General features: G+C 55.5%; 13 protein-coding genes across 13 annotated transcripts; 6 read left to right on the top strand and 7 right to left on the bottom strand.

Moving 5' to 3' along the window:
- Positions 1-537: 537 nt before the first annotated feature.
- M421DRAFT_92201 (uncharacterized protein) lies at positions 538-3,140 on the bottom strand (the record flags this gene model as incomplete). Its single annotated transcript, XM_033598020.1, has 5 exons — positions 538-1,055; positions 1,104-1,324; positions 1,372-1,801; positions 1,849-2,028; positions 2,078-3,140. 5 exons carry the CDS (start codon positions 3,138-3,140, stop codon positions 538-540), a joined length of 2,412 nt encoding a protein of 803 aa, XP_033449357.1.
- Positions 3,141-3,608: 468 nt separating this feature from the next.
- On the top strand, positions 3,609-4,438 carry M421DRAFT_391041 (peptidyl-tRNA hydrolase domain-containing protein; the record flags this gene model as incomplete). The annotated part of the gene is made up of 3 exons (XM_033589996.1): positions 3,609-3,847; positions 3,906-4,166; positions 4,225-4,438. The coding sequence occupies 3 exons, from the start codon at positions 3,609-3,611 to the stop codon at positions 4,310-4,312; spliced, it is 588 nt and encodes a 195-aa protein (XP_033449356.1). The 3' UTR covers positions 4,313-4,438.
- Positions 4,439-4,563: 125 nt separating this feature from the next.
- Positions 4,564-5,943, bottom strand: M421DRAFT_61498 (uncharacterized protein; the record flags this gene model as incomplete). Its single annotated transcript, XM_033595888.1, has 2 exons — positions 4,564-5,805; positions 5,854-5,943. The coding sequence occupies 2 exons, from the start codon at positions 5,941-5,943 to the stop codon at positions 4,564-4,566; spliced, it is 1,332 nt and encodes a 443-aa protein (XP_033449355.1).
- On the top strand, positions 5,831-9,797 carry M421DRAFT_146676 (calcofluor white hypersensitive protein precursor). The gene is made up of 12 exons (XM_033587536.1): positions 5,831-6,278; positions 6,328-6,373; positions 6,424-6,454; positions 6,506-6,545; positions 6,600-6,696; positions 6,744-7,076; positions 7,124-7,250; positions 7,338-7,379; positions 7,430-7,514; positions 7,565-7,610; positions 7,656-9,472; positions 9,529-9,797. Exons 1-12 carry the CDS (start codon positions 6,240-6,242, stop codon positions 9,682-9,684), a joined length of 2,859 nt encoding a protein of 952 aa, XP_033449354.1. The 5' UTR covers positions 5,831-6,239; the 3' UTR covers positions 9,685-9,797.
- A 112-nt stretch (positions 9,798-9,909) lies between these two features.
- M421DRAFT_92197 (uncharacterized protein) lies at positions 9,910-11,862 on the bottom strand (the record flags this gene model as incomplete). The annotated part of the gene is made up of 2 exons (XM_033598019.1): positions 9,910-11,598; positions 11,695-11,862. The coding sequence occupies 2 exons, from the start codon at positions 11,860-11,862 to the stop codon at positions 9,910-9,912; spliced, it is 1,857 nt and encodes a 618-aa protein (XP_033449353.1).
- M421DRAFT_420329 (uncharacterized protein) lies at positions 11,535-12,267 on the top strand. Its single transcript, XM_033592441.1, has 2 exons — positions 11,535-11,612; positions 11,695-12,267. Exon 2 carries the CDS (start codon positions 11,867-11,869, stop codon positions 12,188-12,190), a length of 324 nt encoding a protein of 107 aa, XP_033449352.1. The 5' UTR covers positions 11,535-11,612; positions 11,695-11,866; the 3' UTR covers positions 12,191-12,267.
- A 12-nt stretch (positions 12,268-12,279) lies between these two features.
- M421DRAFT_100794 (fructosyl-amino acid oxidase) lies at positions 12,280-13,610 on the top strand (the record flags this gene model as incomplete). The annotated part of the gene is made up of 3 exons (XM_033586566.1): positions 12,280-12,500; positions 12,591-12,900; positions 12,969-13,610. The coding sequence occupies 3 exons, from the start codon at positions 12,280-12,282 to the stop codon at positions 13,608-13,610; spliced, it is 1,173 nt and encodes a 390-aa protein (XP_033449351.1).
- Positions 13,611-14,273: 663 nt separating this feature from the next.
- Positions 14,274-14,571, bottom strand: M421DRAFT_420326 (uncharacterized protein). Its single transcript, XM_033592440.1, has one exon. The coding sequence runs from the start codon at positions 14,556-14,558 to the stop codon at positions 14,346-14,348; it is 213 nt and encodes a 70-aa protein (XP_033449350.1). The 5' UTR covers positions 14,559-14,571; the 3' UTR covers positions 14,274-14,345.
- A 171-nt stretch (positions 14,572-14,742) lies between these two features.
- Positions 14,743-16,229, bottom strand: M421DRAFT_420325 (ARM repeat-containing protein). Its single transcript, XM_033592439.1, has 3 exons — positions 15,905-16,229; positions 15,188-15,711; positions 14,743-15,136 (listed from the first exon to the last, which is right to left on the bottom strand). The coding sequence occupies exons 1-3, from the start codon at positions 16,072-16,074 to the stop codon at positions 15,093-15,095; spliced, it is 738 nt and encodes a 245-aa protein (XP_033449349.1). The 5' UTR covers positions 16,075-16,229; the 3' UTR covers positions 14,743-15,092.
- A 137-nt stretch (positions 16,230-16,366) lies between these two features.
- Positions 16,367-18,476, bottom strand: M421DRAFT_4909 (uncharacterized protein; the record flags this gene model as incomplete). Its single annotated transcript, XM_033594766.1, has 3 exons — positions 16,367-16,411; positions 16,465-18,259; positions 18,310-18,476. The coding sequence occupies 3 exons, from the start codon at positions 18,474-18,476 to the stop codon at positions 16,367-16,369; spliced, it is 2,007 nt and encodes a 668-aa protein (XP_033449348.1).
- A 1,519-nt stretch (positions 18,477-19,995) lies between these two features.
- M421DRAFT_61578 (Nep1-domain-containing protein) lies at positions 19,996-20,967 on the bottom strand (the record flags this gene model as incomplete). The annotated part of the gene is made up of 3 exons (XM_033595892.1): positions 19,996-20,472; positions 20,527-20,792; positions 20,886-20,967. 3 exons carry the CDS (start codon positions 20,965-20,967, stop codon positions 19,996-19,998), a joined length of 825 nt encoding a protein of 274 aa, XP_033449347.1.
- Positions 20,968-21,871: 904 nt separating this feature from the next.
- Positions 21,872-22,226, top strand: M421DRAFT_4907 (uncharacterized protein; the record flags this gene model as incomplete). Its single annotated transcript, XM_033594764.1, has 2 exons — positions 21,872-22,080; positions 22,190-22,226. The coding sequence occupies 2 exons, from the start codon at positions 21,872-21,874 to the stop codon at positions 22,224-22,226; spliced, it is 246 nt and encodes an 81-aa protein (XP_033449346.1).
- Positions 22,227-22,280: 54 nt separating this feature from the next.
- Positions 22,281-23,451, top strand: M421DRAFT_100790 (NAD(P)-binding protein; the record flags this gene model as incomplete). The annotated part of the gene is made up of 4 exons (XM_033586565.1): positions 22,281-22,331; positions 22,683-22,784; positions 22,826-23,344; positions 23,392-23,451. The coding sequence occupies 4 exons, from the start codon at positions 22,281-22,283 to the stop codon at positions 23,449-23,451; spliced, it is 732 nt and encodes a 243-aa protein (XP_033449345.1).
- Between the last annotated feature and the right edge of the window lie 210 nt (positions 23,452-23,661).

Genomic DNA, 23,661 nt, shown 5'->3' with positions numbered 1-23,661 from the left:
GCTGTACACGCTTTCAAAACCGCTGAGCAATCGCTAAAGATGGAAACAAACAGAACGCCATCACGATGCATGCTCCCAAAACTAGGCTGTAATTGCCGACAACGCCTTGCAGAATGCAGCAAGCGATGCCATGCCTTACAGCGAACGCAAAACAGCGAAATACAATATCTAGCGAAGCACGACGCCCGCGCAAATGTCAAACAGACTAGCGACAATGCCAGACAGAAGACTTTGACCGAGCGCCGGAAGATAATAAGATGTTGAGCGAGGTCGAGCGACGAAAGGTATGGCCGAGTGTTTGTGTTGTAGCGGGCGAAGCTGGGAGGGCTCTCCGCCCAAGTAGGTAGCCGAGTCTGCAAAGGATACCGCCGGCACCTCATCAGACTACCCTAGAGGGATGCCGTTGGCCGTCGTTCTTGAAGAGACTTGCCTCGAGGTCTGGAGCTGACAGGACTTTCGGGATCTTGATGAGCAAAAAGAGTGCACCAGGGGGATCTATCCTAGAAAGGGTCGATCGATATGCAAAAGATATAGCGGTCAACGCTGGTACTTGGCCAACTGTGCCATGATCTCGTTCATATCGGGAGCGCCTCCGGGCTGTTGCGCTGGCAGTTGGACAGGAGCGGCTGACTGGACCTGACCACCAAGCATGGCGGCGAGAGCGTTGTACTGCGGCTGACCAAGCTGAGGGAGTTGTAGCTGGGCAGGGGAGGTGACTCCGGGAGTGTGGCTGGGACTTGAAACTTGAGCTAGCAGGCGAGCTAGGTCGAGGTTCAGTCCGGCAGTAGGCTGCGGGGTTTGGGGCATGTTGTTTTGTTGCGACATGGCGCCAAGCAGCTGCGAAAGCGTGGCTGGATCGAGCGACGAGATCATGTTGGAGATGTTGTTGGGTTGGGCGGCTGGTGCAGGCTGGAAAGGGTTCGGGGCTGGCTGGGTGTACTGAGACATGGGTGGGTTGTAGCCGTAGGCCGGCGCAGGTGGTTGGGCAGCTTGAGCCGTCTGCTTTGAGTTGTTGACAAGCATGGCAGCTGTCACAAGGTCAAGATCGGCGTATTCTGGACAATATCAGCGATGCAAAAAATCGCAGTCCACGCAGCACTCACCATTGAACTGAACGTTACCGGCGCCCAGTCGTCGATCAAATATTTGAACGTTGATCTTGCCCTTTGCGAGTGAACTTGTATCAAGCCTGACGATGGCCAGAACACCCTCAATGATCTGCCTACGAACAACTGCTGCCTCGGAGAGGCGAGGACTCATGATGAGAACATTGACGCGCAGGTTCTGAGTGCGGAACGTATCTTCCACATATCGAATGAAGTCACTGGAGAGGTCAGTGGTATGTAACCAGAGATAGTCAGATGTACTCACCGAGGCAGGCCTTCGCTGAGAACAAGGACCTGTATGTCAGGAACTTCATGGGAAGGTCTGCGAGGCAGACCCAGATCATCATCCAGATCGCGCTGTGGCGATGGACTTCTGTATCGACGAGGTGGAGTCCGCGATCTACTACGGTACCGGCCCTCGTACCTGTCTCGACTCCTGTCTCTGGAACGCCTACCGCGAGGCGGGCCACGAGGAGACGGCGAGCGCATGGGACGATAGTCATCCCTCTCGCGGAACCGCCTGTCACGGTCTCTCGGCGACATCGAATTCTGAGGTCCACCATATCGACCATCTCGCGATGGTCCTCCAGCACCTCTGTTGTAGTCAGGTGACCTTGATCGTCGGCGAGCGGCATTATTGACTGACGACTCTGCTGCCTTCTTTGTGTTGCGTTGTGGCTTGGAGATCTCAAGGTCTGTTGTCGTTAGTAGAAGCCCACCCTACGGTTTTAGCCGAACTTACGCATCTTTCTACCACGCACTGCCTGTCCCTGCTCCGTGTCCAATGCTCGTCGGCATGAGTCGGAATCCAAGAATTGAACAAAGCCGTATGCCTGTTTGATCGAGATCTGTGCGAGCTTGCCGTGCCGGTAGAATCGGTGGAATATATCGCGCTTGGTGACCTTCTCGGTGGGAAGATTGCCTACCGCTGGTTAGCAATACTCAAAGACGCTATGTTGAGGTGCTCTCACCAATGAAAAGGCGTGAGCCCATTGGAAACTGGTCCCATTGTCCTTCCGTCACAAACTTCCTTTCCTGATCCAGGAACGCCTCGTACAGCCTGTTCACTTCCGGCCCCCATCGAATGTCCTCATCGTCGCCGCCCGGTGAGGTGCTCCGTTGAGCCTGTGCCCCACTGGCGCCTGCCACAGGCGAGCTCTGAGCTGTTCGAGCTGCTGTTGACGATGGCTGGCCTCCCGCATTGGGAGCTTGCAGTTGCCCGTTGCCGCGCTGCTGTGTGTTAGAAGGCATAGAGCTGCCGGGATGATATGACCTGATATCATCGCTCGGGTCATAGTTGGGGTGTGTGGTAGGCTTCTCCTGCGCAGGCGGTCGAGGAGGGAGGTTGGACGCCGGCTGGGGCAATGAGGCTGGGGCGCTGCCTTGCGGCTGCGCAGACTGGGTTGAGAACTGAGATGCATAGTGGCCGGGCATCGCATTGATTGCAGACGGCGTCAAAGAATCCAACAAGGCTTGTACGTCAATGTTGCCGCCAGCAGTGGCCTCAGTCTGATAGTGAGCGCCTTGGGCAGACTGGATGGGAGCCGGCTGGACGGCGTACGCATTGTTATGGGCAAATGGGTACGCAGAGTTGTTCTGAGAAGATGCAGCTTGCGCATCATAGGAGGATGATGCCCCAGTGTGGCGCGCAGAAAAGTTCTGGATTGAAGAGGTATCTTGCGTCTGCGTATCCGTTGCGCCGCCGTATGCTGCTGAAGGCCCTCCCGTCAGCGCATAATTCCCCGCAGACTGCGCCCCTACAGCTTGAGAGCCTGATACGTGCGACTGGTCGGCGAAATGCGATGCGGCGTTCGAGGGGACGCTCAGTGTATGCGACGCGGCGGACGGATACTGCGGCGCGGGCGTTGCATGCTGGGTATTGTAGGCAGACTCGTCAAAGACGGGGTCCATCTGCTTATCAAGACTCAGGATGGGGATGTTCGCGGGCGAGGGGACCTGCTGGGGGCGCGGCGACTCTGGGGTCAATTGTTGATGACGGATGTGCTCTGCTTGCTGTGGTGGACTGTATGTCATGTATGCGAGCAAGCGCGTACTGCCGCAGCACAGATGAGGGTTTGTATGGGAAATCAGCTCAAGGGCATACACAGGCACAGTCGCGCAGAGGCTGACAGCGCTGGCGGTGGTGCAACTCCAGAAGAATCTGCAACTGGCGTCGAAATGCTTGCTGAATGAAGCTGTTGCAAAGGTGGGGCTGGAGGTAGCTAGACGTGCAGAGATAAGGTTACTAGGGTAGAGCAGCGGGCGTCAGAGAAGGGCGACGGGCGCAGAGCAGTCATATGGTGTGGCAAGAGCGAGGATGCGAGTAGGAAGGCGCGATGCAGCAGCTGTTGGGGAAGCACCGAGTGGGGATGGATATGGCGCACGTCTTTCTTCACAGGGCTTTTCCTCGCTCCAATGCTTCCAGAGCCACGGAGATCACGAGATGCGCTAGTGGCTGACGCATGGAGCTCCGTCGCAAACGTGAAATCATGACCAGCAAACATGCAACTTTTCCGCTGTCGCCCAGCGCTCGCACTTGTTACCGGTGGCAAGACCCCGCAAGCTGTGCAACATCGCTGGTCGTCAGCTCGCAGTGGCAACGGCAGTGATGTCGACGAGGAGGAGCTGCAGAAGGCCAGGGCGTGGCTCGCTGCGCTACATGCAGAGGGGATCCCTCTCAAGACGATTGGCGCATTGAGCTTCAGCAGGTCGTCCGGCCCGGGCGGGCAGAATGTGAATAAGTGAGACCGATCACGACCCGAGCAGAAAACGGCGCGCTATACTGAACGTGTAAACAAGAGTAAATTCTAAAGCTACTTTGAGAGTACCCCTCGGAGCTCTCCTGAACCATGTACCCACAGCTCTCCATGCGGAGCTGAGCCGCTCCCGCTACGTTGCGGCCAAGTCGAGCGATATCATAATCCAAGCCGACGACAGTCGCAAGCAGAACGACAATGCGCATGCTTGCTACAAGCGACTGTACGATGCCATTGTTGAGGCGGGGCGGAACGCAGTCCCTAATGAAACATCCGCGGAGCAGCAGCGCCATGTCAAGCATCTGTGGGTAGCAAGCTGAGGCTGGAGCCGGCACACAGTTCAACTGCTGACCATACTACAGACAAAAAGCTGACAACGAGCGCCGAATAAAGTTTAAGAAGCAACAGAGCGCCAAGAAGAGTGCGAGAAGAAGCTGTGGAGACGATTGAAGTGGCCCAGGACGTGGCCCAAGGGATATATTGACCACGAATGGTGAAGTGCCTTTTCGACTCGTCGGTCGTAGGTCTATAGCTTCGCACAGGTGACGTGGTCAAGCGCTGTACAATGACTGCCGTCGTGACCGACGATGTTACTCGTGTAGCAGCAGCGGTGAAGCCGTGGCGCGCGGTCCGATCACTTAACGAAGTGAGAGCATGCAGGGTTATGCTTAGTGTGCCGAGTCTTCTGACTCTCCCCTCTTTCATGTTTCTAGAGTGGATCTGAGCTCCGACAGCTCTTCATTCGTAGACCACGCCTTGATACTCAACGAAAGCAACGCTCTTGCATCGTCGCCTTTCCCTTCCTGCACCAGTGATCTGGCCAAGCTCGCGACTTTATCGCCATCAACGCCGCCCAGCGCCTTCATGTACTTGCGGAGCGTCGACCTGATGGCTTTCTGCAGAGCCGGGTCAATGTCCGCTGTCGAGCGCTGAATAGTCAGAAGCTGACGAACAGCGACCTCCGCCAGCCGAGTACCTTCACTTGGGTAACTATCGATAGCTGCGCTGACAATGTCAAAGGCGTCTCCAAGCACGCCGGGGAACTCTGGGCTGCCGGGGTATTGGTTGAAAAGCTGCATATGGAAGCTGCAGATGGCATTCTCCACTGCCTTGGGATGGGTTTGCTGCAGGTAATCCAGCACATGCTGCAGGATGCGCGGGATGCATGCCAATTGGTCGAACTCGGCGAACATATCAAAGAACTTCTCGACGATCTTTGGCCTGTTCTGGAACTGCTTCATGGCTGCATCAAAGATGGCCTCGGGAATTGCTCCTGTCAAGACCGGCGCCGAAGCCAGGTTTTGCAGAGCCACCTCGTCCACACCGTCGTCCTGCTTCAAGCTCGGATTGATATCCTCTGCTGTCACGTCGGGTAGCGCGATCATGTCTGTATCCTCGTCGTCGGTCTGTTGCTTCTTGGTGCGATCAACGTCCAGACCTAGGATCTTCCTTCTTCCTGCGATCTTGCCGACGTAGATGGTCTCCAGCTTGGCGTAGTCCAGCCAGATGTCCTCTGAATTTTTGCAAAACCTCAGACCCCGCTGCATATAGCTCCGGGCATTGGTGATGTCGGCCTGCGTGTCCATGAAGTAGTTCGCGGCAAGGGTCCAGAGTTCAGGTTTTGTGGGGTGCAGACGGACGACGGATGTGAAGATGTCGCCCAGGCGCCGGTATGCCTTGTCCCTGCGCGCAAAGTCGATGAAGTGCAGCCATAGTGTCAGGTCTCCCGAGAACTTCTTTGTTGCGCGGTTGTAGAGGAAGTAGATGCTGCGCTGGCCAGTGCCCTTGTGCCGGATGCCGAGTCGCTTTACGCGCTTCTGGCGGAGGGCGTCGATGTTCTTCTCGAATTCGATGTAGCGCATGTAGTCGCTGGGGTGCGAGCCGCGGGCATTGATAATGTGCTCGAAGTCTGAGCGCTTCTTGGCGATCGACCTGATCTCATCCTGGAATTGTTAGCAGAGGTAAATGCAGTGTGAAGGTAAGTTCCTCACGCGTGTGAAGATCTTCTTGCGCTCGAGCTCGTTCAGCTCTGTCGCGCTCTGCTCCAGGTAGAAGCGCGCCTTGTCACTGGGTCCGGCCATGTCTGCGGTGTCGTCGTTCTGCGCAAAGTTGCCGTGGAAAAAAGTTGGGTGGAGCTCCAAATCCAAAATCCAGAGCCGCAGACGCCCCACCAGCCAATCACGATGCCGGCTTGGCCCGCAGTCAGGGCCCGGGACTGACCTCACATGCAACGCGCTTCTCAGGAGAGCCGTCGCGTGTCCGCCGAGCCTCACACTCGTTTCTTTGCTTCGTTTGCTTCGTTTGCTTCCGGCACTTCCGTTGCTCCCTTCTCTTCAGCCCAGGGGGACACTCGTGCAGCGCTCCCAATTGATTAGTGATGGCGCCCAAATCCAGAGACGGCGACACAGTTGCATCTGTAGGCGCTCCCACACCTCCGCAGCTCCCCGCAAGCTCACAGCAGGCAGTTTAATGGAAAATGGGTCTCGTACGCGCACACGGCCATGGCCTACGGTATGCACCGGCTCGCCTCTCCAAACCCAGACTATCCTGACAACCTCCAGCTGCCTTCGTCGGCGCCCTCGTTGTTGGCATGTAAATCTGCCCCTCCACCGCCAGACCGCGAGCGCGACTGAACACAGCCAGATCGCTCCACTACCACAAGATCGTCCAGAATGAGATTGCCGTCAGTATCCCAAGTCAATCGCGATTACAGCCGCCATGCTGACCTCAACTGCAGGGCTACCCAGAGGAGTGGTTTCCCTCCGTCTCTGCCACCATTGGCGACCGCTACCCGGAGCGGTCCGTCTTCATGCTCTTCATCGCCCTCACATCTGGTACGCCTCGGCATTGCAGTCACAAGACACGGTCTGACTGGCTTTAGGTCCTCGCCTGGCTCTCGTCGGTCTCTGGTACATCTTGACTCGCCGTCCCAACTCGACCCTCCCCAAGTTTGTTGCCGGTGTTGGCGTCTTCCGAACACTGACCTGTGGAGGATGGACTTACGTCACGTCGACTGATGACCATGACTGGCACGACATATTCATGATCTCGTATTTGGTGGCTACTCTGCCCTGGACGCTTGGCTGCTTTGCCTTGAGCCCGCGCAACCCTATCGCCATCAGGTACAGGAAGCTTTTCGCCGGGTCCTTCTTTGCGACCCTCGTACCCTTGGTCTACTTCTTTATCCAGCACAAGGTGCACCGCATCCCTGGAGGTATGTCGAAACTCCGTCCCGCATCGATCCGTCACTGAACTCCCTAGCGTACACAATCTACGCCTTCTTCGAGTGGTCGCTCGTTCTGCTCGATGTTGCATTCGACGCAGTCACAATGATCGAGTTTGCCAACTTTGAGATTGTTGTGAAGGATGTCCGAGGTGTATCTCGCGGGTACGTTCCACGGCTCCCAATCTAGATAGACGCCCCGCCGTGAATACAAATATTCAACGACCACTTTCTGATCCGCTGCGTCTTTAGTGCTGCCAACAAAGCCGTCTCTGACGCTGTCCTCGAAAAAGAGTACGTCATCCGTCAGCAAAGTCCACAACCATAGTCTGACCGACATGTAGAAAGGAGAAGGACATCGGCGCTGTCTTCTCTGGAGCCTTCTCCTGGGTTGGCTTCATTGATGCTGCTGCTGACGTCTACACTGGAGTATGTCCCATCACATGACTATGCTCGAGAAGCACCACTAACCATAGCAGTTTGTCTTCTGGTCCATGCTGACTGCTCTCGGAGTGTGCGTCTGGTGTAAGTGTTATCGTCGCAGGTCAAGATTCTGAGCTAACTACCCAGACTTCCCACTCTGGCATATGGGCATCTCTGGTTACGAGGTCATGGTCATGTGCACCATTTCTCCTTTCTTGCTCTGCGTGCGATCGCTGCGCTTCCTCGTCGTTCGCCACGTCCGCATCTGCCATCTCTTGTCACTCTCCGGTCTGCTCTCCTTCCGCGCCGAAACACCCGAGAACCGCCTCTTCTCTGCTGGATTCGGTGTATGGATGGCCTGCTTGTCCTGGACCGCGACGTTCTATGGGGAGAGGTCGCAGCCACACCGTCTGGAGGCACGCATTTCTGCTTTCTCACTGGGTCTGATCGCATCTAGCATTGCAAAGTTCGCCTTCTACACAAACAACCCCATCTGGCCCATCATGCACGAGGCTAACGGTGGCTGGAACAAGACCGGTCTTGTCGTTGCTGTCCTTGCCATTCTGAGGTCGACAAGGTCGACTGCCAGCTCTGGCGCCGACATCCCAGCTCCTGGCCCTACCAAGGGTTCCTCTACACTGTCCGCTTTCGGTATCGCTGGCCTCTTCTTCGCTATGCACTCTCTGCTGTCTGACTCCAGCACTATGATTTCGTGGGTATGGGAAGGCTATCCAGTTCGAGGCCCGCTCGCCGTTCCCCACGGTGCAGTCACTCTGCTCGCCATGGGTTTTGGTCTCTTTATTGGTCTGCTTGCGCCAAACGTCTCGCGCTCATGGGCGTTCTATGGAGTAGGATCCATTGGAGCTGCTGTCTTGACCACGTCCAAGCACTGGACTGGTTACTACGGGGCCCTGGTCATTGCCATCTACACCATGGCAGTTGCACCTGCCCTGATCTCTCAGGCAGCTCGCCACTCTCCAGCTAAGACTTTCGGTCTTGGCTTCCTGGTTTACAATTTCATGGTCTTGTTCCACGTTTGGGTCGTCGCGTACGCTTTCGTGCCCGGTGGTCCTCTTGTCCGTGAGCGCACTGACTGGGTCATGACCACAATGATGCTCCTCATTGGTGCAGGTGTCTTCAGCGTCTCGGCCCAGCCTGCAGCTCTGAAGAGCTACAAGGGTAAGCCAACAGTCACTGCCGCCGCTAGCAGACAGCGCTCATACTACCTGTACGTTCTGGGCTTCCTCGAACTCCTCGCCATCGCGACCGCCTACCTTCGCTTTCCAACCTACGACTACACCCCCTACCACCCGGAGACCAAGTCCATCACCGCCGGCATCTGGACGATCCACTTCTCCCTCGACAACGATATGTGGTCTTCGGAGCACCGCATGCGCGATTTGATAAAGGAACTCGAGGTTGACGTAATAGGGCTGCTAGAATCCGACCTGCAGCGCATCATCATGGGCAACAGGGACACGACGCAGTTCCTCGCCGAGGATCTGGGCATGTATGTCGACTTCGGCCCCGGCCCCAACAAGCACACCTGGGGCTCTGCTCTGCTCTCCAAATTCCCAATCGTAAACTCAACACACCACCTCCTCCCCAGCCCCGTCGGCGAACTCGCGCCCGCCATCGAAGCCACAATCAACGCCTACGGCACGCTCGTCGACGTGTTCGTGTTCCACTCGGGCCAGGAAGAGGATCCCGAGGATCGCCGCCTGCAGAGCGAGTACCTCGCTGCGCTCATGAAGGCTACCCCCCGCCCCGCGATTCTGCTGTCTTATCTCGTCATCAAGCCTGGCGAGGGCAACTACAACACATATGTGGGCGAAAAGAGCGGGATGAAGGATATCGACCCCAGCGACTGGGATAGGTGGTGCGAGTACATCCTGTACAAGGGGTTGAAGCGCACAGGCTATGCGAGGGTCAGCAGGCACACGATTACAGACACGGAGCTGCAGGTAAGCTACCCATGTTTTTGATTGATGAGGTTTTGAATCAGTACTGACACAGTCAGGTTGGCAAGTTTGTCGTCGACCAGCCAGAGAACGGAAACGATGTCATCCCCGAAGACCAGGTTGCGCCTGGGCTGCGCTTCCCAGATCTGTTCAAGGGCGAGGGCGTGCGAGGACACAGGTACCACGTCTTCAACGAGCCGCGGTACTACGCCTAGCAAGCATCGCACTTCAGCGACCTAGCCAGAAAGGCAGGACGAGAGGCGACAAGATCTGCATCAAGATCCGCATCAAGATCCGCATCAAGAGCCTCGGCGATGGAGGCGCAATACACAGCCTACATGGCGCAGCGCGCACAAAGGAGGATGGACAGAGGACGGTAGTATACCAACCCCGTGTATTACCAAACATGTACAATACAATCTATTCTACAGCACACGCGCCTACGCCCTGGACTCGTTCCCAGCACTCATCCCTTTCCACCGGAAGTACTTGTTGTGATCGCTCCCGGGCTCCTTGAATGGCCAGTCGCGATACGCCTGCACGAGCTGCTCGACCATCTCGCCCGTGACCAGGCGCACGCGGAAATGCTTCATCTGCAGCCTGCCGCCGCGATCCGGATCCGTGAGCGCGGGACACTTGTCCATGATCTGCGCAGCGCCGTGCTGCATCTTGTCCAGCGCGTCGGGCAGGCACACTGACGGGCTGGCGAACAAGGCGTACACGAAGTCGTGAACCCACTCGTACCAGTCCGCCGTCTGGCCGGGCGGGCGCGCGTACGGCGTCGAGCTGATGAGCGACAGGCGCGTCGGGGGCCAGACCTCGTCGGGCTGCATGGTCAGCGGCTCGAATGCGCGCCGGTCCCACTGCAGGCGGGGATGCGGCGGGTAGCGGAGTGAGATGCGGTCGTCGAGGATGGCGAGCGGGACAGCTCTGAAGTTTGTGGCGACGCGTCCGAGCGCGCTTTCCCACTGTTTGTCCAAGTCCGCGATCTGCGTGAGGAGCGCGTCCCGTTCGGGCGTGCCGTCTGCGAGGCGCAGCGCGGCGCATTCGAGCTTGTACATTTCCTCGCCGATGTCGGCGATGTCTTCTAGTCTCTGGTGCTTGGCGATGAGGGCGCGGTCAGCGGATTTGGTGAGGGAGAAGCTGTGTGCCTCTTCGCGCGCGGGGTGGTCTTCTCGTCCCTTCCAGAACGAGGCCGTCTTCTTCTTCCTACCATCTGCTGCGTTGCCCATGGCTTCGAAATCCACGTCGGGGTATTTTGCCTGCAGCGCGAGGAGATCGTCGTAGTGCCGGAATTGAGGGTCGCTGAGCAGGCCGGTGGGTGTGTTGCCCTCCTTGTGTTTTGTCAGCAAGAAGTCGTGGAGCCACCCGTACTGGACACGGCCGGTTCCTTCGGAGATGTCCTCGATCTCGGCGGCGAGATTGTGCACCTTGTCTCTGCGGTGTTCGGGCAGCGACATGCCGTTTTCTCTTGCTCTCTGCATTGCGCGCACCGTGCCCTCAAGCTCGTACTGCGGGCCGCGCCCAGGCGAGCCTTTGCCAGTCGCTCTAGGCGCACGAGGTCCATCCACTATTAGCTCCATGCTCTGGGTCATCTCCAGCAGGGCGTTGTTTTTCATAAACCTAGCCGAGGTCTTGGCAATGACTGCATCGAAGTCGGCTGATAACACCCAGAACAGAGTGCGTACGCGTCCATAGCTATGGAAGTAGTCGTTTGACCGAACAGCCGAAGAGAAGAGGTTGTACAGCTGCTTTGCCATGGAATCGAATGCCAGGCCGGGCAACGTTGGGTCCCACACCAGCATGCCCGTCACCAGTAGAGTTGTGTTCAGGTCCTGTCCGGTCGTGTCCTCGGGATTGACGTGGGTCTGCTCCGGGAACATGTTCTCGTTGATCAACGCAGTGAAGTGGTCCAAACTGGTGGTCGGTTTCTGGACCAGCTTATACGTTGAACTCGGCGCATCGAGGAGGGGGTCGAGGAACGATTTGAATCGCTCGTAAGCCGGTTCCATGAGCACATGGCGACGCGGTTGGAGGAAGTCGTGCAGCTTCTGCGACCAGAGCCCGGCGCCGGGGTTTATGTCGAGGATGTCGCATCCTCTGTGGATTTCGAGGCTTTTCCCGTAGTACTTCAAGACGTCGTCTATGAGGATACTCGTCAGCACGCATATGACAGCGGCCAGCTACAGCTCCGGACTCAACGTACCACATAGGTCGGGACTTACAATCTGGGTTCTCGCGTAGCGAGTGGTGGCAGTCTTCCGCCTCGATTTGACTCCCTGTCTTTCTCTCCGGTCGCGAGCCTCTTCTGTGATTGGATTGACCTTCTCATGCAATTTGAGCGACAGCGGATACTTTTCCGTCGTCCTCAGCGTCTCAGTATTCCAATGCATTTTTATGCCCGTCCGCGTGTTCCTCGATCCATCTGTGAGCAGCCTGACCGTCGTGGCCGCCTTTCCAGGAACTATTCTCGACCTCGTAGGAACTAAGTTTAGGGGCGGCAACGATGGGCGCACCATCGATTTGCGGATCATGAGGGCGGGTGGTGAGTGTCGCTGCACAATAAATGGCAACGCGCTCGTTCATCGCGGAGAAGCCGGGACTAAGCCCCTTTCGGAACAGCGTATCCTTCCTTCCATCTGCAATGCGTCTACGATGAAGCAGGACTCGCCTAAGGAAGGTCTGACATCAATTGCTGAACGAGTTGAGGCACTCCATTGATCTAGGAGCGCTGGATCAGGAAGGAAGGCTTCGCCTACTCCACCCACCATGGCGCCAGCCAAAACGCACTTCCTCTACACCACATCTTAATGGCCGCACAGACAGACAGCAACATCCTGATCATCGGGGCAGGAACATGGGGCTGTTCCGTTGCGCTCAAGCTTACCAGATGCGGCCATACCAACATCAAGGTCCTTGGTGGTAGCTCCTTCCCCTCCGCCATCTCCGCGGGCAACGACCTCAACAAGATTGGCGAAGAGGCCAACGAGCCTTCCCAATATGACCCGATGATGACTACTTCTGGCATCGTGTGCGTCAGATTGCCATGAAAGCTTGGAAACATGATCCTGTGTTCAAGCCGTTCTGCCATCCCACGGGCTTCATTGATGCTTGCTGTGAGCGATAATGCATATCAGCGCTGCGTCGAGTATGCGGAAGGTGAGGATGTCCAATTGGTGGCCTTGAAGACGAAGGAAGACTTCCAGAAGACAATGCCAGAAGGTGTTCTGCAGGGCGACTTCCCCGGGTGGCAGGGGTTCTGGAAGCAAGCCGGTGCAGGCTGGGTCTTTGCGAGCGGCACCCTGAAAGCCATGCACGCTGGAGCCGTGGAGCTGAGGGTACAGTTAGTAACTGGTGATCGGGAGGGCAGAGTCGAGACACTACTCTACAGCAATTCGAAGGCGGTGGTGGGTGCACGCACCGCTGACGGCGTCTCACACATGGCAAATCGCACAATACTCTCCGCAAGCGCCAACAGCGACCGCCTCCTTGACTTAAGAACCAGCTTCGACCCACAGCCCGGGCACTCGCACACATCCCGCTGTCTGAGAAAGAAGCAGCGCTGTACAAAAACCTCCCAGTTTTGTATGGCGTTGACCGAGACTTCTTCATCGAACCAGACGCCGCGAAGCACAGGATGAAGCTCTGCGATGAGCATCCTGGCTACATCGACCCTGTCATCGAGAATGGCAAGTTCTGCTCTGTACCTTTCGCACGCCATCAGATCCCCGTCGAGGCCGAAGCACGCATGCGTCTCCTCCTTCGCGAGACGATGTCACAGCTTGCGGAACGGGAGTTCAGCTTTGCGCGCATGTGCTGGGATGCGGATACGGTTGATCGCAGGTTCTTGATTGACAAGCATTCCGACATTGAGAACCTGATTGTGGCTGTTGGTGGCTCTGGCAATGAGTTCATGATATGTCCGGCTATTGGTGTGCTGGTGGCTGATATTCTAGAGCCTAAGGGCGAGATCGAGGAGCGTATTAAGATGATGTTGAGATGGAGACCAGAGACCGCGGTGGGCCGGGATTGGTGGCACTCACAGGGAAGGTATGGCGCTGATGGCAAAGTGATGGATCTGAGGGACGTCAAAGAGTGGACGAAGACAGGTTTGTCAAGATCTTCGACGGGGCCTGAATGATCATGAGTAGCCATTATGTAGCCTGGAGGCCCTCGAGCACAGCGAGAGCTTGACTGGACACCCAAGTCTGCACTCTGGCTCCCGCCAGATCAAGACCTGGACTCGCCAATTTAAAGGTTCAAGCTCTGCCGCCCGAGTTTGGAGGCAGTCGAGTATACACTGGCTGAGATTGCCAATTTCTCAGGTCTACCTACTGAACGACAAGTGAGCGCAACGATGCTTGCTGCGATGTAGAGGACTACAAATCACTGTGAAACTGCACAGCGCCCGCATTAAGTTATTTTCATACGGTTCAGATTACTAGATAGCTGCAGAGGCTAAGATGGATAGGACGTCAGTGACATTGTAAGTGGAGGAGGGCCCGCGAACGTGAACCGCGTCGTGCTTGCCTTCCACAACATCTCCACAACATCAATTCGCAGAGAGTGGCACTATACTGACAATTCCAAAACTCTCGCTCGCTTGCTGCCTCGGTGCTCCTGTGGGGCTGTTGGCCTCTCCGCGTTCATGGCGGCTCCGTCTTCCGACGCTCCGCCTCCTACTGGCTCCACTACCCCCTCCGCCCAGGACCACTGAGGATGCTTCGCAAGGTGCGAGCCTCTTGGAGGATGGGAGCGAGATTCCCTATCTCGAGGGCAGGTCGAAGAAGCACTTGCTCTGATGGCGAATATCTGGACGGATTTCGATGAAATAGGGTGATATGGTCGTGGAGTGCATGTAGTGTGCGGCGATATATCAAGAATGATACCACACCCAGGCGAACCATTCGTCTACTCGCTGCTTTCGCACATCATGGTTCTGGAGATATAAAAATCCCTTACTCTGGAAGGCATTGTCGGTCTCCGTCGCTGTAGCGATCTTATCTTGTTGAGAATCTGGGCTGGAATGCGTGCTGAAGTCGATGATTTGTATATCGGCTATCGCGTCGACTGCGCTGCTATTGTGCATGTGCTGACTTGCGAGTTTGCCGGTGTTAGTGAGGAGCCGGTGATCTGCAATGCTGTGCTTGTGAGGAAGTTGCGAAATGCCGACCTGTAGGTACCGTTGTGGATTTTAGTCCAGTGATGTCCCCGGAGTCGCCTTCACACAGATTTGCGGCTACGTCAGATAATAAAATGTTCCAAAATCAAGGGGCAGATCTCTGTGTCATCACAGTGGTTTGAAGGGGATACGTCTTGAATGTGGTGTTAGTTTTGATATTTTCATCGTCTACCTGACCTCAACAGCGGTCCTCGGCATCAGCCTCTGTATCGGCTTTGGTGACTGCACAATCGAGGTCAAGGCAGTGTACTGTCGATCGCTGGGGTATATACAAGCTCAAGTCCATTGCTGTGGCTAGAGTGACTAGTGCGTCCTCTGTGCAGGCTGCTGCAGCCACGTCCCTCAACGCCCATCCATGCTCTGCTGCATGCTTCGCCGAGCGCGCGCTCTGTGTAGAGCTAATGTCCATCGTCTCGTATCGTCATATAGTGCGTTAGTTGCTCATGCAGGCTGCTCGTACGCTCTCTTGATGACGCGTGCAAACTCTGTCGACCTGTTAGAACGTGTAGCAGTACAACATCCAGGGTGCAACTTACGGTCGAACTTGACGTTCTCCCTCACAACGGTGCCCTTGGCCTCGTTGTCCTTGTTGATGGGCACCTTGACCTTGCCGCTCTCAACAGCCCATCCACACACGCTGCCGACGAAGTGCTGGAATTCGTCGCCAGACAGGTTTAGCCACGACTCGAGGATGCTCTGATCGACCTCGCGCACAGCCTGGCTGACGGTGGTGGCGATGCGCACGCGCATCAGCTCCTCGAAGCCAGACACATCGGCGATCAAGTCGGCGTACAGATCGTCTGAGTCCAACGTCGACCAGAAGGTGGCGTAGTCAGCACCCTCGAGCAGGTTCTTTAGCTCATTGAGCTTCTGGACGGCTTCGGAGAGCGGGGCGTCGCCGGCGGCCGGGTTGTGTGCTGAGGAGGAGAGGGGCGCGAGGGCGTGGACGGGCAGGAGCGACAGGCAGAGGGAGAAGTCGGGGCTGGGAAAGACGGTGAGGGCCTTGACGAGGACATTGGTGATGGTCTCATCGCGAGCAAGGTGTGGGTTGAACTGGTAGCTGCAATGTCGCGGTCAGTCATGGCCAGCAAAGAAACTGCATAAACAGAAAGGAGCGGGATGCTGCGTTCAGATAGAGCTAATATGATAAACTTCAGCGGGGGAGGGATTCAATCTCCTGACCTCGGGTAATAGGAAACATTGTGGTTGTTTGCTCATCATGCAACAGTGATAACATCAAGGGGCATACGTACAGCTTCAGCAGGGCCAGGTTCGCGTAGCAGTCGTACGTCTGGCTCTCGCACTGGTTCATGACATAGTCCTGGAAGGTGCCCGTCGTCTCGGGGTTATATCTGTCCAGGCCATCGAGAATGACCTGGATGTGCTCTGGCCGTTCCGGCGCAAAGTCGAATGCGGCGCCCATGGTGGTGTATAGTTGGGAGTGTCCAAAGGTGCCGGCAGGTGCAAGAAATTCCCTCCTGTGCGTGGGTGAGTCCGGCAGACGCGGCAGACCACTAGTGCAGCCCCGCGACTCTTCACTCTTTGAGCATGACAGCAGCACGTTGTACAACACGAACGTCTCGCAGCAAATTGCGTGATGAAGTGGTCGTAAGCTCGACCGATATATATTCAAAGATGATAAGTAACTACCCTTTCCATAACGCCGTCAGATGCTCCGTCTCTAAATCTCCAGCTCTCTCGATGCATGTCACCTCTCAAATACCTTCATCTTCTGCCCTAACGCGAAGCTGATAGCGCTTCTGTTCTTGTGGTTAGTCGACGCATCGATCATACTGGGCGTAATGCCCCTCACAGGAACAGAGCCGTGCCCATATTGCACCTGATCGAACAGATTATCATATTTGCTGCTCTCGGTAACCGAATCCTTACGCCTCTCCTTGTCTCGAGAGGAGCTCTTGACAGGCTTGACGGTGCTCATATCGCTGGGCTCGGATACAATAGTTGGGCGGCTGCTGTGGTGTCTGCGCCTCGACTCGGTCGAGTGATCGGAGTCCGAGTCGTCGTGGTGCGAGCGCGATTTGTGCGAGCGGTGGGACCGGTGAGAGCGGTGCGAGGACTTGCTGACCGTTGTTCCGGCCTCGTCTTTGAGCTCGTCCGTTCTGCTGCGATGCTTGCGGCGGTGCGAGCGGCGTGAGGAGCCGGCTTGACTGATGCTGTCACTAGGAACTACAGTCTCATAGTCGTCTTCAGTAAGATCGTCTATGTCCAAATCATCAATGAAGTCACTGTCGGCCGATGACTTCTTATCCTTATCACGACTAAAGAGGCTGCTGATGACAGACGCCGCCTTCGAAGGCTTCTTCGAGGGAGCTTCTGAGGCTGGCAGCGGAGGCGAGGCAGACGACTCTTCCTCCTTGCTGCGTTTACTTGTGTTTCTCAAGTGCGAGCTATTTTTCGATGCCTCGGTGTGGGACGACTTCGCCTTGGACCTGCTGGAGTGATGCGAGTAAGCGCTACCCTCAGGCTTTCTGGAGACATGATCAGGCACGAAAGATGATATCAAAGAGCTGGGTGCTGTGCTGTGGGCAACGCTCTGGGCGCGTGAAGGAGCCCTGCTTTCAGGTCTGGCGGTGGACACTGATGCAATGCTTCTAGCCGCCTCGATGGTCCGCAACTCAGGACTTGTCATTGAGCGAGAAGAGCTGAACCGCGATCGCAAGTCAGATCCAGCAACGGAGCGCGCGGGTGCATACTCGATCTGGAGAGGCTCTGCGGTCTGCGATCGCGACAAGGATACCTGTGAGGGTGCAGGTGCATAGTAACTGGCAGGCGCTGCCTCGATCTGCCTCGGGCTACGCGTCCTGGGGACTTGCGACGCCCGAGACGGTGAAGCGGAGACGACGGACCCTGCGTCATCGTTGCGGTGTACTGATGCGACTGATCTGGTCATGGAGGGGGCTGGTTCGTATGCTGGCGGTGGGTCCTGCTGGGGTGGCTGGGGAGGTGGTGAGGCCTGAGCGAGCTGGCCCACAGCTGCCCTGACCGTATCCTTCGCCTCCATGAACGCGCTGAAATCTGCCTCTTTCTTTGCGCTATCTCGTTCGCTGCGCACGAAGGCGTACGCCACTGCTGCGCCAGCTGCTGCACCAAGGAGCGTGCCAACGAGAGTTGTGGCAGCATCGCCGCTCCTACTGGCCACTGGTGGGGCGACCTGAGGAACGGCAGCAGGCTCTGAGATACTCCTGGCTACACTTGGTGCTTGCGATACGAGGCTTGGTGCCTTCGAAGCAACCGACGGTGCCTTCGACACATCAGTCGTGGTCTGCGCAACGGATTTAGCTGTGCGTGAGCTGATAACACTGGCATCGTCGCGCATGCTCTGCGACACTGTGCGCTCCCAAGTGATGACCCTGCTATGTGAAATCACAGTCCCGTCGTCTCGATAATCCGGTGCACCGCTGTACACGACTTCGATGCTGTTGCCGTCGAAGTCGAGAATTGCAGCGTTGAAGTGGCTGTCATCGCCAGTGCGACATGCTGGCGATCCATTGGGTCTCCCTCCAGCATTCAGTGCGGCTGAGTAAAAGTCTCGAACGGCTGCGCGACTTGTAGCGGTGAATGCGATGTGTGCTGCGCCGGCTTTGATTCTGGGCTGTAGTCAGTTGCGGTGTGCTGGAACATGGATCGGCAAGCTCACCCGGGGGTCTCCTGGCACAGAAAGAAGTCTGCTTCGCGTATCCCAAAGCCGACCTGATGGCCTTGCTGTCCAAGGTAGCGATAGCCAAGTGGCTGAAGGGCAGACAGAAAGAACGAGGATGAAGTCGGAAGATGCGAGACCGTGAGACCAATGTGAGAGACAGGCATGGTCACGCAGCTAGCGTAGGTGAAAACAACAAAAGATGATAGTAATACAAGACAACGACAGTATCAAAAAGAAGAGCTATGCTCAACAACACACAAGTTGCAATGCAAGCCCGGCGAAATGCACGACGATGGGTTGGGGAGAGGAGTACAGGCACGACTTTGAGGTTTATATCAGAGCCCCATTCGGCTGCAGCATCTCGATGTATCGTGAACAGGATAACGGAATCGCGAGGCAGTTCCAAACCCTTACGGAAAGGCCGCTCCCAGCAAGCCCCGCTCTCCCGTTAGATATCAGGGAGGCCGATGTCAAAGTCTGCCCTCGTGCTGCCACATGTCCTGCAGCTGCAGCTAAGGTAGTGGCAGTGTAAGCGAGCAGGAAGGGAGTCTGATTTGATCTGGGCAGCGGGCCGGACCCGTTAGTAAATATTAGTTCCGCTTCACACTTTGTAATTCGCTGAGCCGCCATGCAGACCTCCATCCTGAATTTCGACCGCCGCATCCGCTATTATTGTCTGCGGTCTGGATCTGCCACATATCGCCGCGCTGCACGATCGTTATGGGGTGACGTCTTCGTAAATTGAGGCCCGCGATGAGGCCAAGTGAATGGTCAATGAGGCCAAGGCAGGCATCGTCATGCATCAGGTTCACTGTCCCCATGGGGCTAGGAGCTGTGACGCACTATGGCCATGTTGTTATCACCGTACCGTAGGGCGTGCGTCCAGAGGACCACCTTTGCACTTCCAAGCTACTGGGAAGAGAGTTCGTTGTATAAAAGAGATCAGTTAGTATGGCGTGTTGCTTTTTGATACGTTCTCTCGATATCATGGAAGATCGGCGCAGCTTCCCAGTCGCTGGATCCTTCCGTCCCTCTCCCGATGCAGGCGCGACACGCGACATAACCCTCCATTAGCCTTGAAAAGCATAGTGACAGATGTACAACCAGGAAGATGCTTGTAATACGAGTCCAGCATGTCAAAAGGTTGTGTCCATGCGTGACTATCTCTTTCTATTCGAGTGAATTCGGAAGACTCACGAGCTAATCTATATTAAGGAGCTGAGGCTCCGTCGGAGCCGCAACAAGCTGTACACTTTTGGGACCAAGGTGGGACCAGATAGGCTGGACCAGAACGTCACTGGATCTACGTTCTGTCACAGTGACGAGACGACACTTACGGTTCGCATCTACACAGAGTGTAGCGCAGATGACAAAGAAAACACAGGTGGTACGGAGCAAGTTGAAGCGCTCCGCAATTCTTCAGTGAAGAACGATGTTTGGACGTTGAGCCAGAGGTTTTGTTTTGTTGTAAAAGAAAACTCAAGCAGACGCTCAAAATCAATAGCACTAGCGCAGAGGCTGTCGATGTTGTGATCTTGGCCAACTGCGTGTCCTGCTGCCTAAATTTTTCGTGCTTTTCGTTTCCTCCTCTTTCTTGAGTGTCGATGGTGGGCCAATAGTCTTCGTGGACTAAGAGGCATATGCAATATGCAGTGTGACGACGTGTTTGGTCCTTTGTTGCGTCTAGAAGATGCCCCAGACGTCTTCTGCGGCGTGGCAGAACTTGCTACAGGCAACGCTGGCACTGAGGTTGAAGTTACTGATACCGATGCTGTCGTCCTTGATGGCGTCCGCGAAGTCATCGTTACCCTTCGCCATAGCACCAACGAAGACTGCAATACTCTCGTTCTTGTTGAGGCTTCCAATGTAGTCGCTCAGGCGTACGACCTCGGCGTCGAAACTGAGGGTGACCTTGCGGCAGTTTGGTGGCAGGTGATCGGTGATGGGATTCTTGATCACCTCGATCAGCTTCTCCTGAGATGATGTTGATCGAATTTGATGTCTGTGCAGGAGCTGCACCATCAATCCAGCGAAGCGCTTGAATGTACGCGGAATGCGCACAGTGGGGCTGACCCTGATGAGGACGTTGCGTGCAGTCTGGATGTAGATCTGGAGCTTGCCTGCCTTATTGATAGGCGAGTCGAGGAGAGTGAGCAGACACTGTGGCGCAACGTTAGTCCAAAAAAACCCTGCAGCTGCCACTTCACGACGTACCTGATGTGTGATATCTGGGCGCGCCTCACTGATATCACGGCCCATCTTGCGCATCACACCTATGTGATCGTCGCTATTGAGAAGATTGTATTTGTCCTCCCTGCCACCGGGCCCACGGCCGGAGCCATGCGACGCCTTGTATGTCTCGAGCGTGGCATTGCACAGCACGACAATGAGGCGCTGCGAATCCTTGTCGTTGGTGGGAATTGGTTGATGCTGTTCAGCAACGAGCCTAGGCAGCTCGGGAGGTGGCATCGACTGGGTTCCTGCAGGCGGAGAAGCTGGGTCAGTATGCGCCATGTTGGATGGGCAGGAGCAGTGTCCAGGCGACGATGCGCCAGACTGGGATTACGACGTACTTGCGCGCTTCTTAGCCCGCTCGGGAGAGTCTCGGGACGATGCCCTCTCTGGGGAGTCTTCTGGCTGAAGAGATCCAACCATGTTGAGAGATGGATGGATGGTGATGCAATATACAGCTGCACCGAGCGAAGTCGCGTATGGCCTTTCGATGTATGTATTCGACTGGCTCAGGGTGGGCTGCAGCTTTGAATTTTTGCAAGTGCAAAATCTGCAGTGTTAGGGTTCAGTCGACGCGCAATACACACCGATATATAACAACAGAGTCGGTGATAGCTACAGGAGGTCCGAGTAAGGACGATGAAGAGCGCTGCTTGTGAGAAGTCTTTTCTCGAGTCCGGCCCTTTCAGCATCGGCGCGTTGTGGATTACCTATTAGGCCGCCACACTGACGGCAGGTTCTACCGAGGCCACGTGATGGTGCTCGATCACCGAGCCGGACGTGTGGCTTCGCTCACCGCAAGCCCGAGCGGACGACTTGGGGCCTGTCTACTTTGGCGCCGATTTTTCGATTTCTCCGTTTTTTTGACCCAAAATCGGCGCCGGCACCGCAGGCCCGAGCGGACGACTTGGCCTCTCGTTCGATGTCTGCGAACGCCGTGCGTTGTGCCGAGTCTCCGACGTGTCTCATCTGCCTCGTCTATGAAACGCTTACGGCACCGGATTGGCTGATCAGGCTGATGATGGCGCTTCGGATTTCGTGACTGGAGGTGCCCATAAACATTTTGCCTCCTGTATCAAGAAGCAATGGAGGTCAGGTCAAATGTCCGACGCTTTCTGTTTGCGAACGCGCTGCTTATGCGCCCTACTTAGCAGTCGTGCTCCCCCTTCACCCTAGATCCCGTTGGTCCTGTTCTTCCAGTCCTTTCGCAGCGCCAAGCAGTCACTCTCTTTACCTTTCATTTCGATCATTTGACTTGGTCACGGTGGCAGCTGGCTGTCAGTATCGATCTTTCGACTTTTTCACGTACACCTCGACAATCAGCATCATGGCCTGGGAGTTCCTCGCACCGATCCTTACACCGACGGCCCTGCGCTCCGTCCAGGCAGATGCTCGACCGCTGCTCACCCTACTCCTTGTCATTATCGGCCTGTCTTCATTCGTCGGCGTATGTTTCTACATCAGCTTCGTTACTGGGAAAGCGTACCCCAAGAAGAAAGTAGAGAAGAAGGGTGGCTTCCTGGGTTTCGGCAAGAAGTGATCGATCAGCCGAGGTGGGGGAAGTCGCCGTAGTAGACGAATGTTTGTGCACATAGGGTAAGAATGAGTTGCACCACCTTTGAACCCAAAACTAACACTCTCTTAGAGCGCTGCGTGGTTTTGCAAGAATGACGAGCATCTGATTCTGGCTTTGAAAAACCGTCTACAAGACTATAAGACGATACCCACGTATCATAATGGAAAGAGAAGCATTGCCTATCACAGCTGGACCAATGTGTACTGTCAATGTGTGTTGCTGCTGAAGTTCGGTGCCCGAGATACATCGGCCATCTTTAGCGCATTCGGAGTGCTTAGAGTCAGCCCCACGCGTTACGCCCACAAAGTTAGCTAATTCAATGGATACACATCCTACAGTCTATTGTCAACATTAAAGGCGCAGCCGATAGCGTTCGGGATGTTCACCATTATTCTGAAAGTGCTCACTGTTGACTTAGATACCCGTTAACGCTCAATGAACACATACAGCATGATGCTGAACAGAGTGATATGATTATCTTCAAACGCCGTTCACACACTCGCCACGCTGTTGCCATACACTGGAGGAGCAAGCAGGCGCTGAAGCTCGCACCATTTCCCAGCATACCTATAATTCTTCGGTGAATATACATCATGTCAACTGCCTCAATGTCAACTTCACGAGTGCTTCGCGAGGCATTGGCGCCGGCTTGGCGATTGAACATGTTTGGAGAGGTGCAAACGCATGCAGTCTAGTCCAATGTAGACTAAATGTGTGCTCACTTCACCCAAGAGCGAGAACAAAGCTAAGAATATTACTTCGAATATCGAAGCTTTGAAGAATGACAGGAAAATACACATCGTTCAAGCAGATCTGAAGCAGTTCGAAGCACCAGAAAGATCATATCCTCGACAAGATGACATTTCGGGGACAAGATCGACATTTTTGGTGAACAATGCAAGCGTCCTTCGGGCCAACCCTATCGAAGAGACACTAGCAGACTACGCTGGCATCTTCGACGTCAATGTTTGCGCACTACTACCATTGATTAAAGCCGTCATGCCTCATCTTCGAAAGTCTGGCAGAGCCATCAACATGTCATCGGTTGGAGCGCGTATTGGCCCATCCAAGATATCACTGTACGCCACGTCCAGGGAGGCCATCGAGGGCATGACAAAAATCTTAGCCCAGGAGATCGGAGACGCAGGGTACACAGTGAATGCCATTGCCCCCGGACCTGTCGAGTTAGAGATGCTGGACGACGTGCATAAGGGCATCGTCGACGTGCAGCTGATTACATCGCGCGACCTGTGTGCTGACTGGCGAGCGAGGATTCGAAATGGGTCTCGGGACAGATTATCTCCGCTTCAGGCGGATTCATGATGTTGTGAAGGCGTTTGACTGCTGTCGTTGTTTCTGATGTATGTTTGTACCAGTGGTTCCCTGGAAGCCGTTTGAGTTCCAAGACTTCAGATGTTTGGAACGGAAGTTGCGCTGACTAGAAGCCGAGATCAAATACAGAATTTTATGGTGTGAGGCCGGGCAATTACGTGCACGACTGAACTTCTTTCCATAATCCGTGTAAGCAAGACGAAGCTGAG

Source organism: Didymella exigua (genome assembly GCF_010094145.1).
Source record: "Didymella exigua CBS 183.55 unplaced genomic scaffold M421scaffold_12, whole genome shotgun sequence".
In the NCBI taxonomy this organism is placed as follows: Eukaryota; Fungi; Ascomycota; class Dothideomycetes; order Pleosporales; family Didymellaceae; genus Didymella; species Didymella exigua.
Note: the sequence above shows the minus strand (reverse complement) of the source record. Positions and strands in the feature narration are given on the sequence as shown.

What these genes read in the sequence shown, in the direction of transcription:
- M421DRAFT_146676 (XM_033587536.1), top strand. Translation starts at nt 6,240, where the DNA reads ATGGCGCCCAAATCCAGAGACGGCGACACAGTTGCATCT. An exon ending in GCACACGGCCATGGCCTACG is followed by an intron (nt 6,374 to 6,423) that starts GTATGCACCGGC and finishes GACAACCTCCAG; the next exon opens with CTGCCTTCGTCGGCGCCCTC. An exon ending in GACGCTGTCCTCGAAAAAGA is followed by an intron (nt 7,380 to 7,429) that starts GTACGTCATCCG and finishes ACCGACATGTAG; the next exon opens with AAAGGAGAAGGACATCGGCG.
- M421DRAFT_420329 (XM_033592441.1), top strand. Translation starts at nt 11,867, where the DNA reads ATGCCCGTCCGCGTGTTCCTCGATCCATCTGTGAGCAGCCTGACCGTC.
- M421DRAFT_420326 (XM_033592440.1), bottom strand. Translation starts at nt 14,558, where the DNA reads ATGCACAATAGCAGCGCAGTCGACGCGATAGCCGATATACAAATCATC.
- M421DRAFT_420325 (XM_033592439.1), bottom strand. Translation starts at nt 16,074, where the DNA reads ATGGGCGCCGCATTCGACTTTGCGCCGGAACGGCCAGAGCACATCCAG. An exon ending in AACCTGGCCCTGCTGAAGCT is followed by an intron (nt 15,712 to 15,904) that starts GTACGTATGCCC and finishes GCGACATTGCAG; the next exon opens with CTACCAGTTCAACCCACACC. An exon ending in GGAGAACGTCAAGTTCGACC is followed by an intron (nt 15,137 to 15,187) that starts GTAAGTTGCACC and finishes ACAGGTCGACAG; the next exon opens with AGTTTGCACGCGTCATCAAG.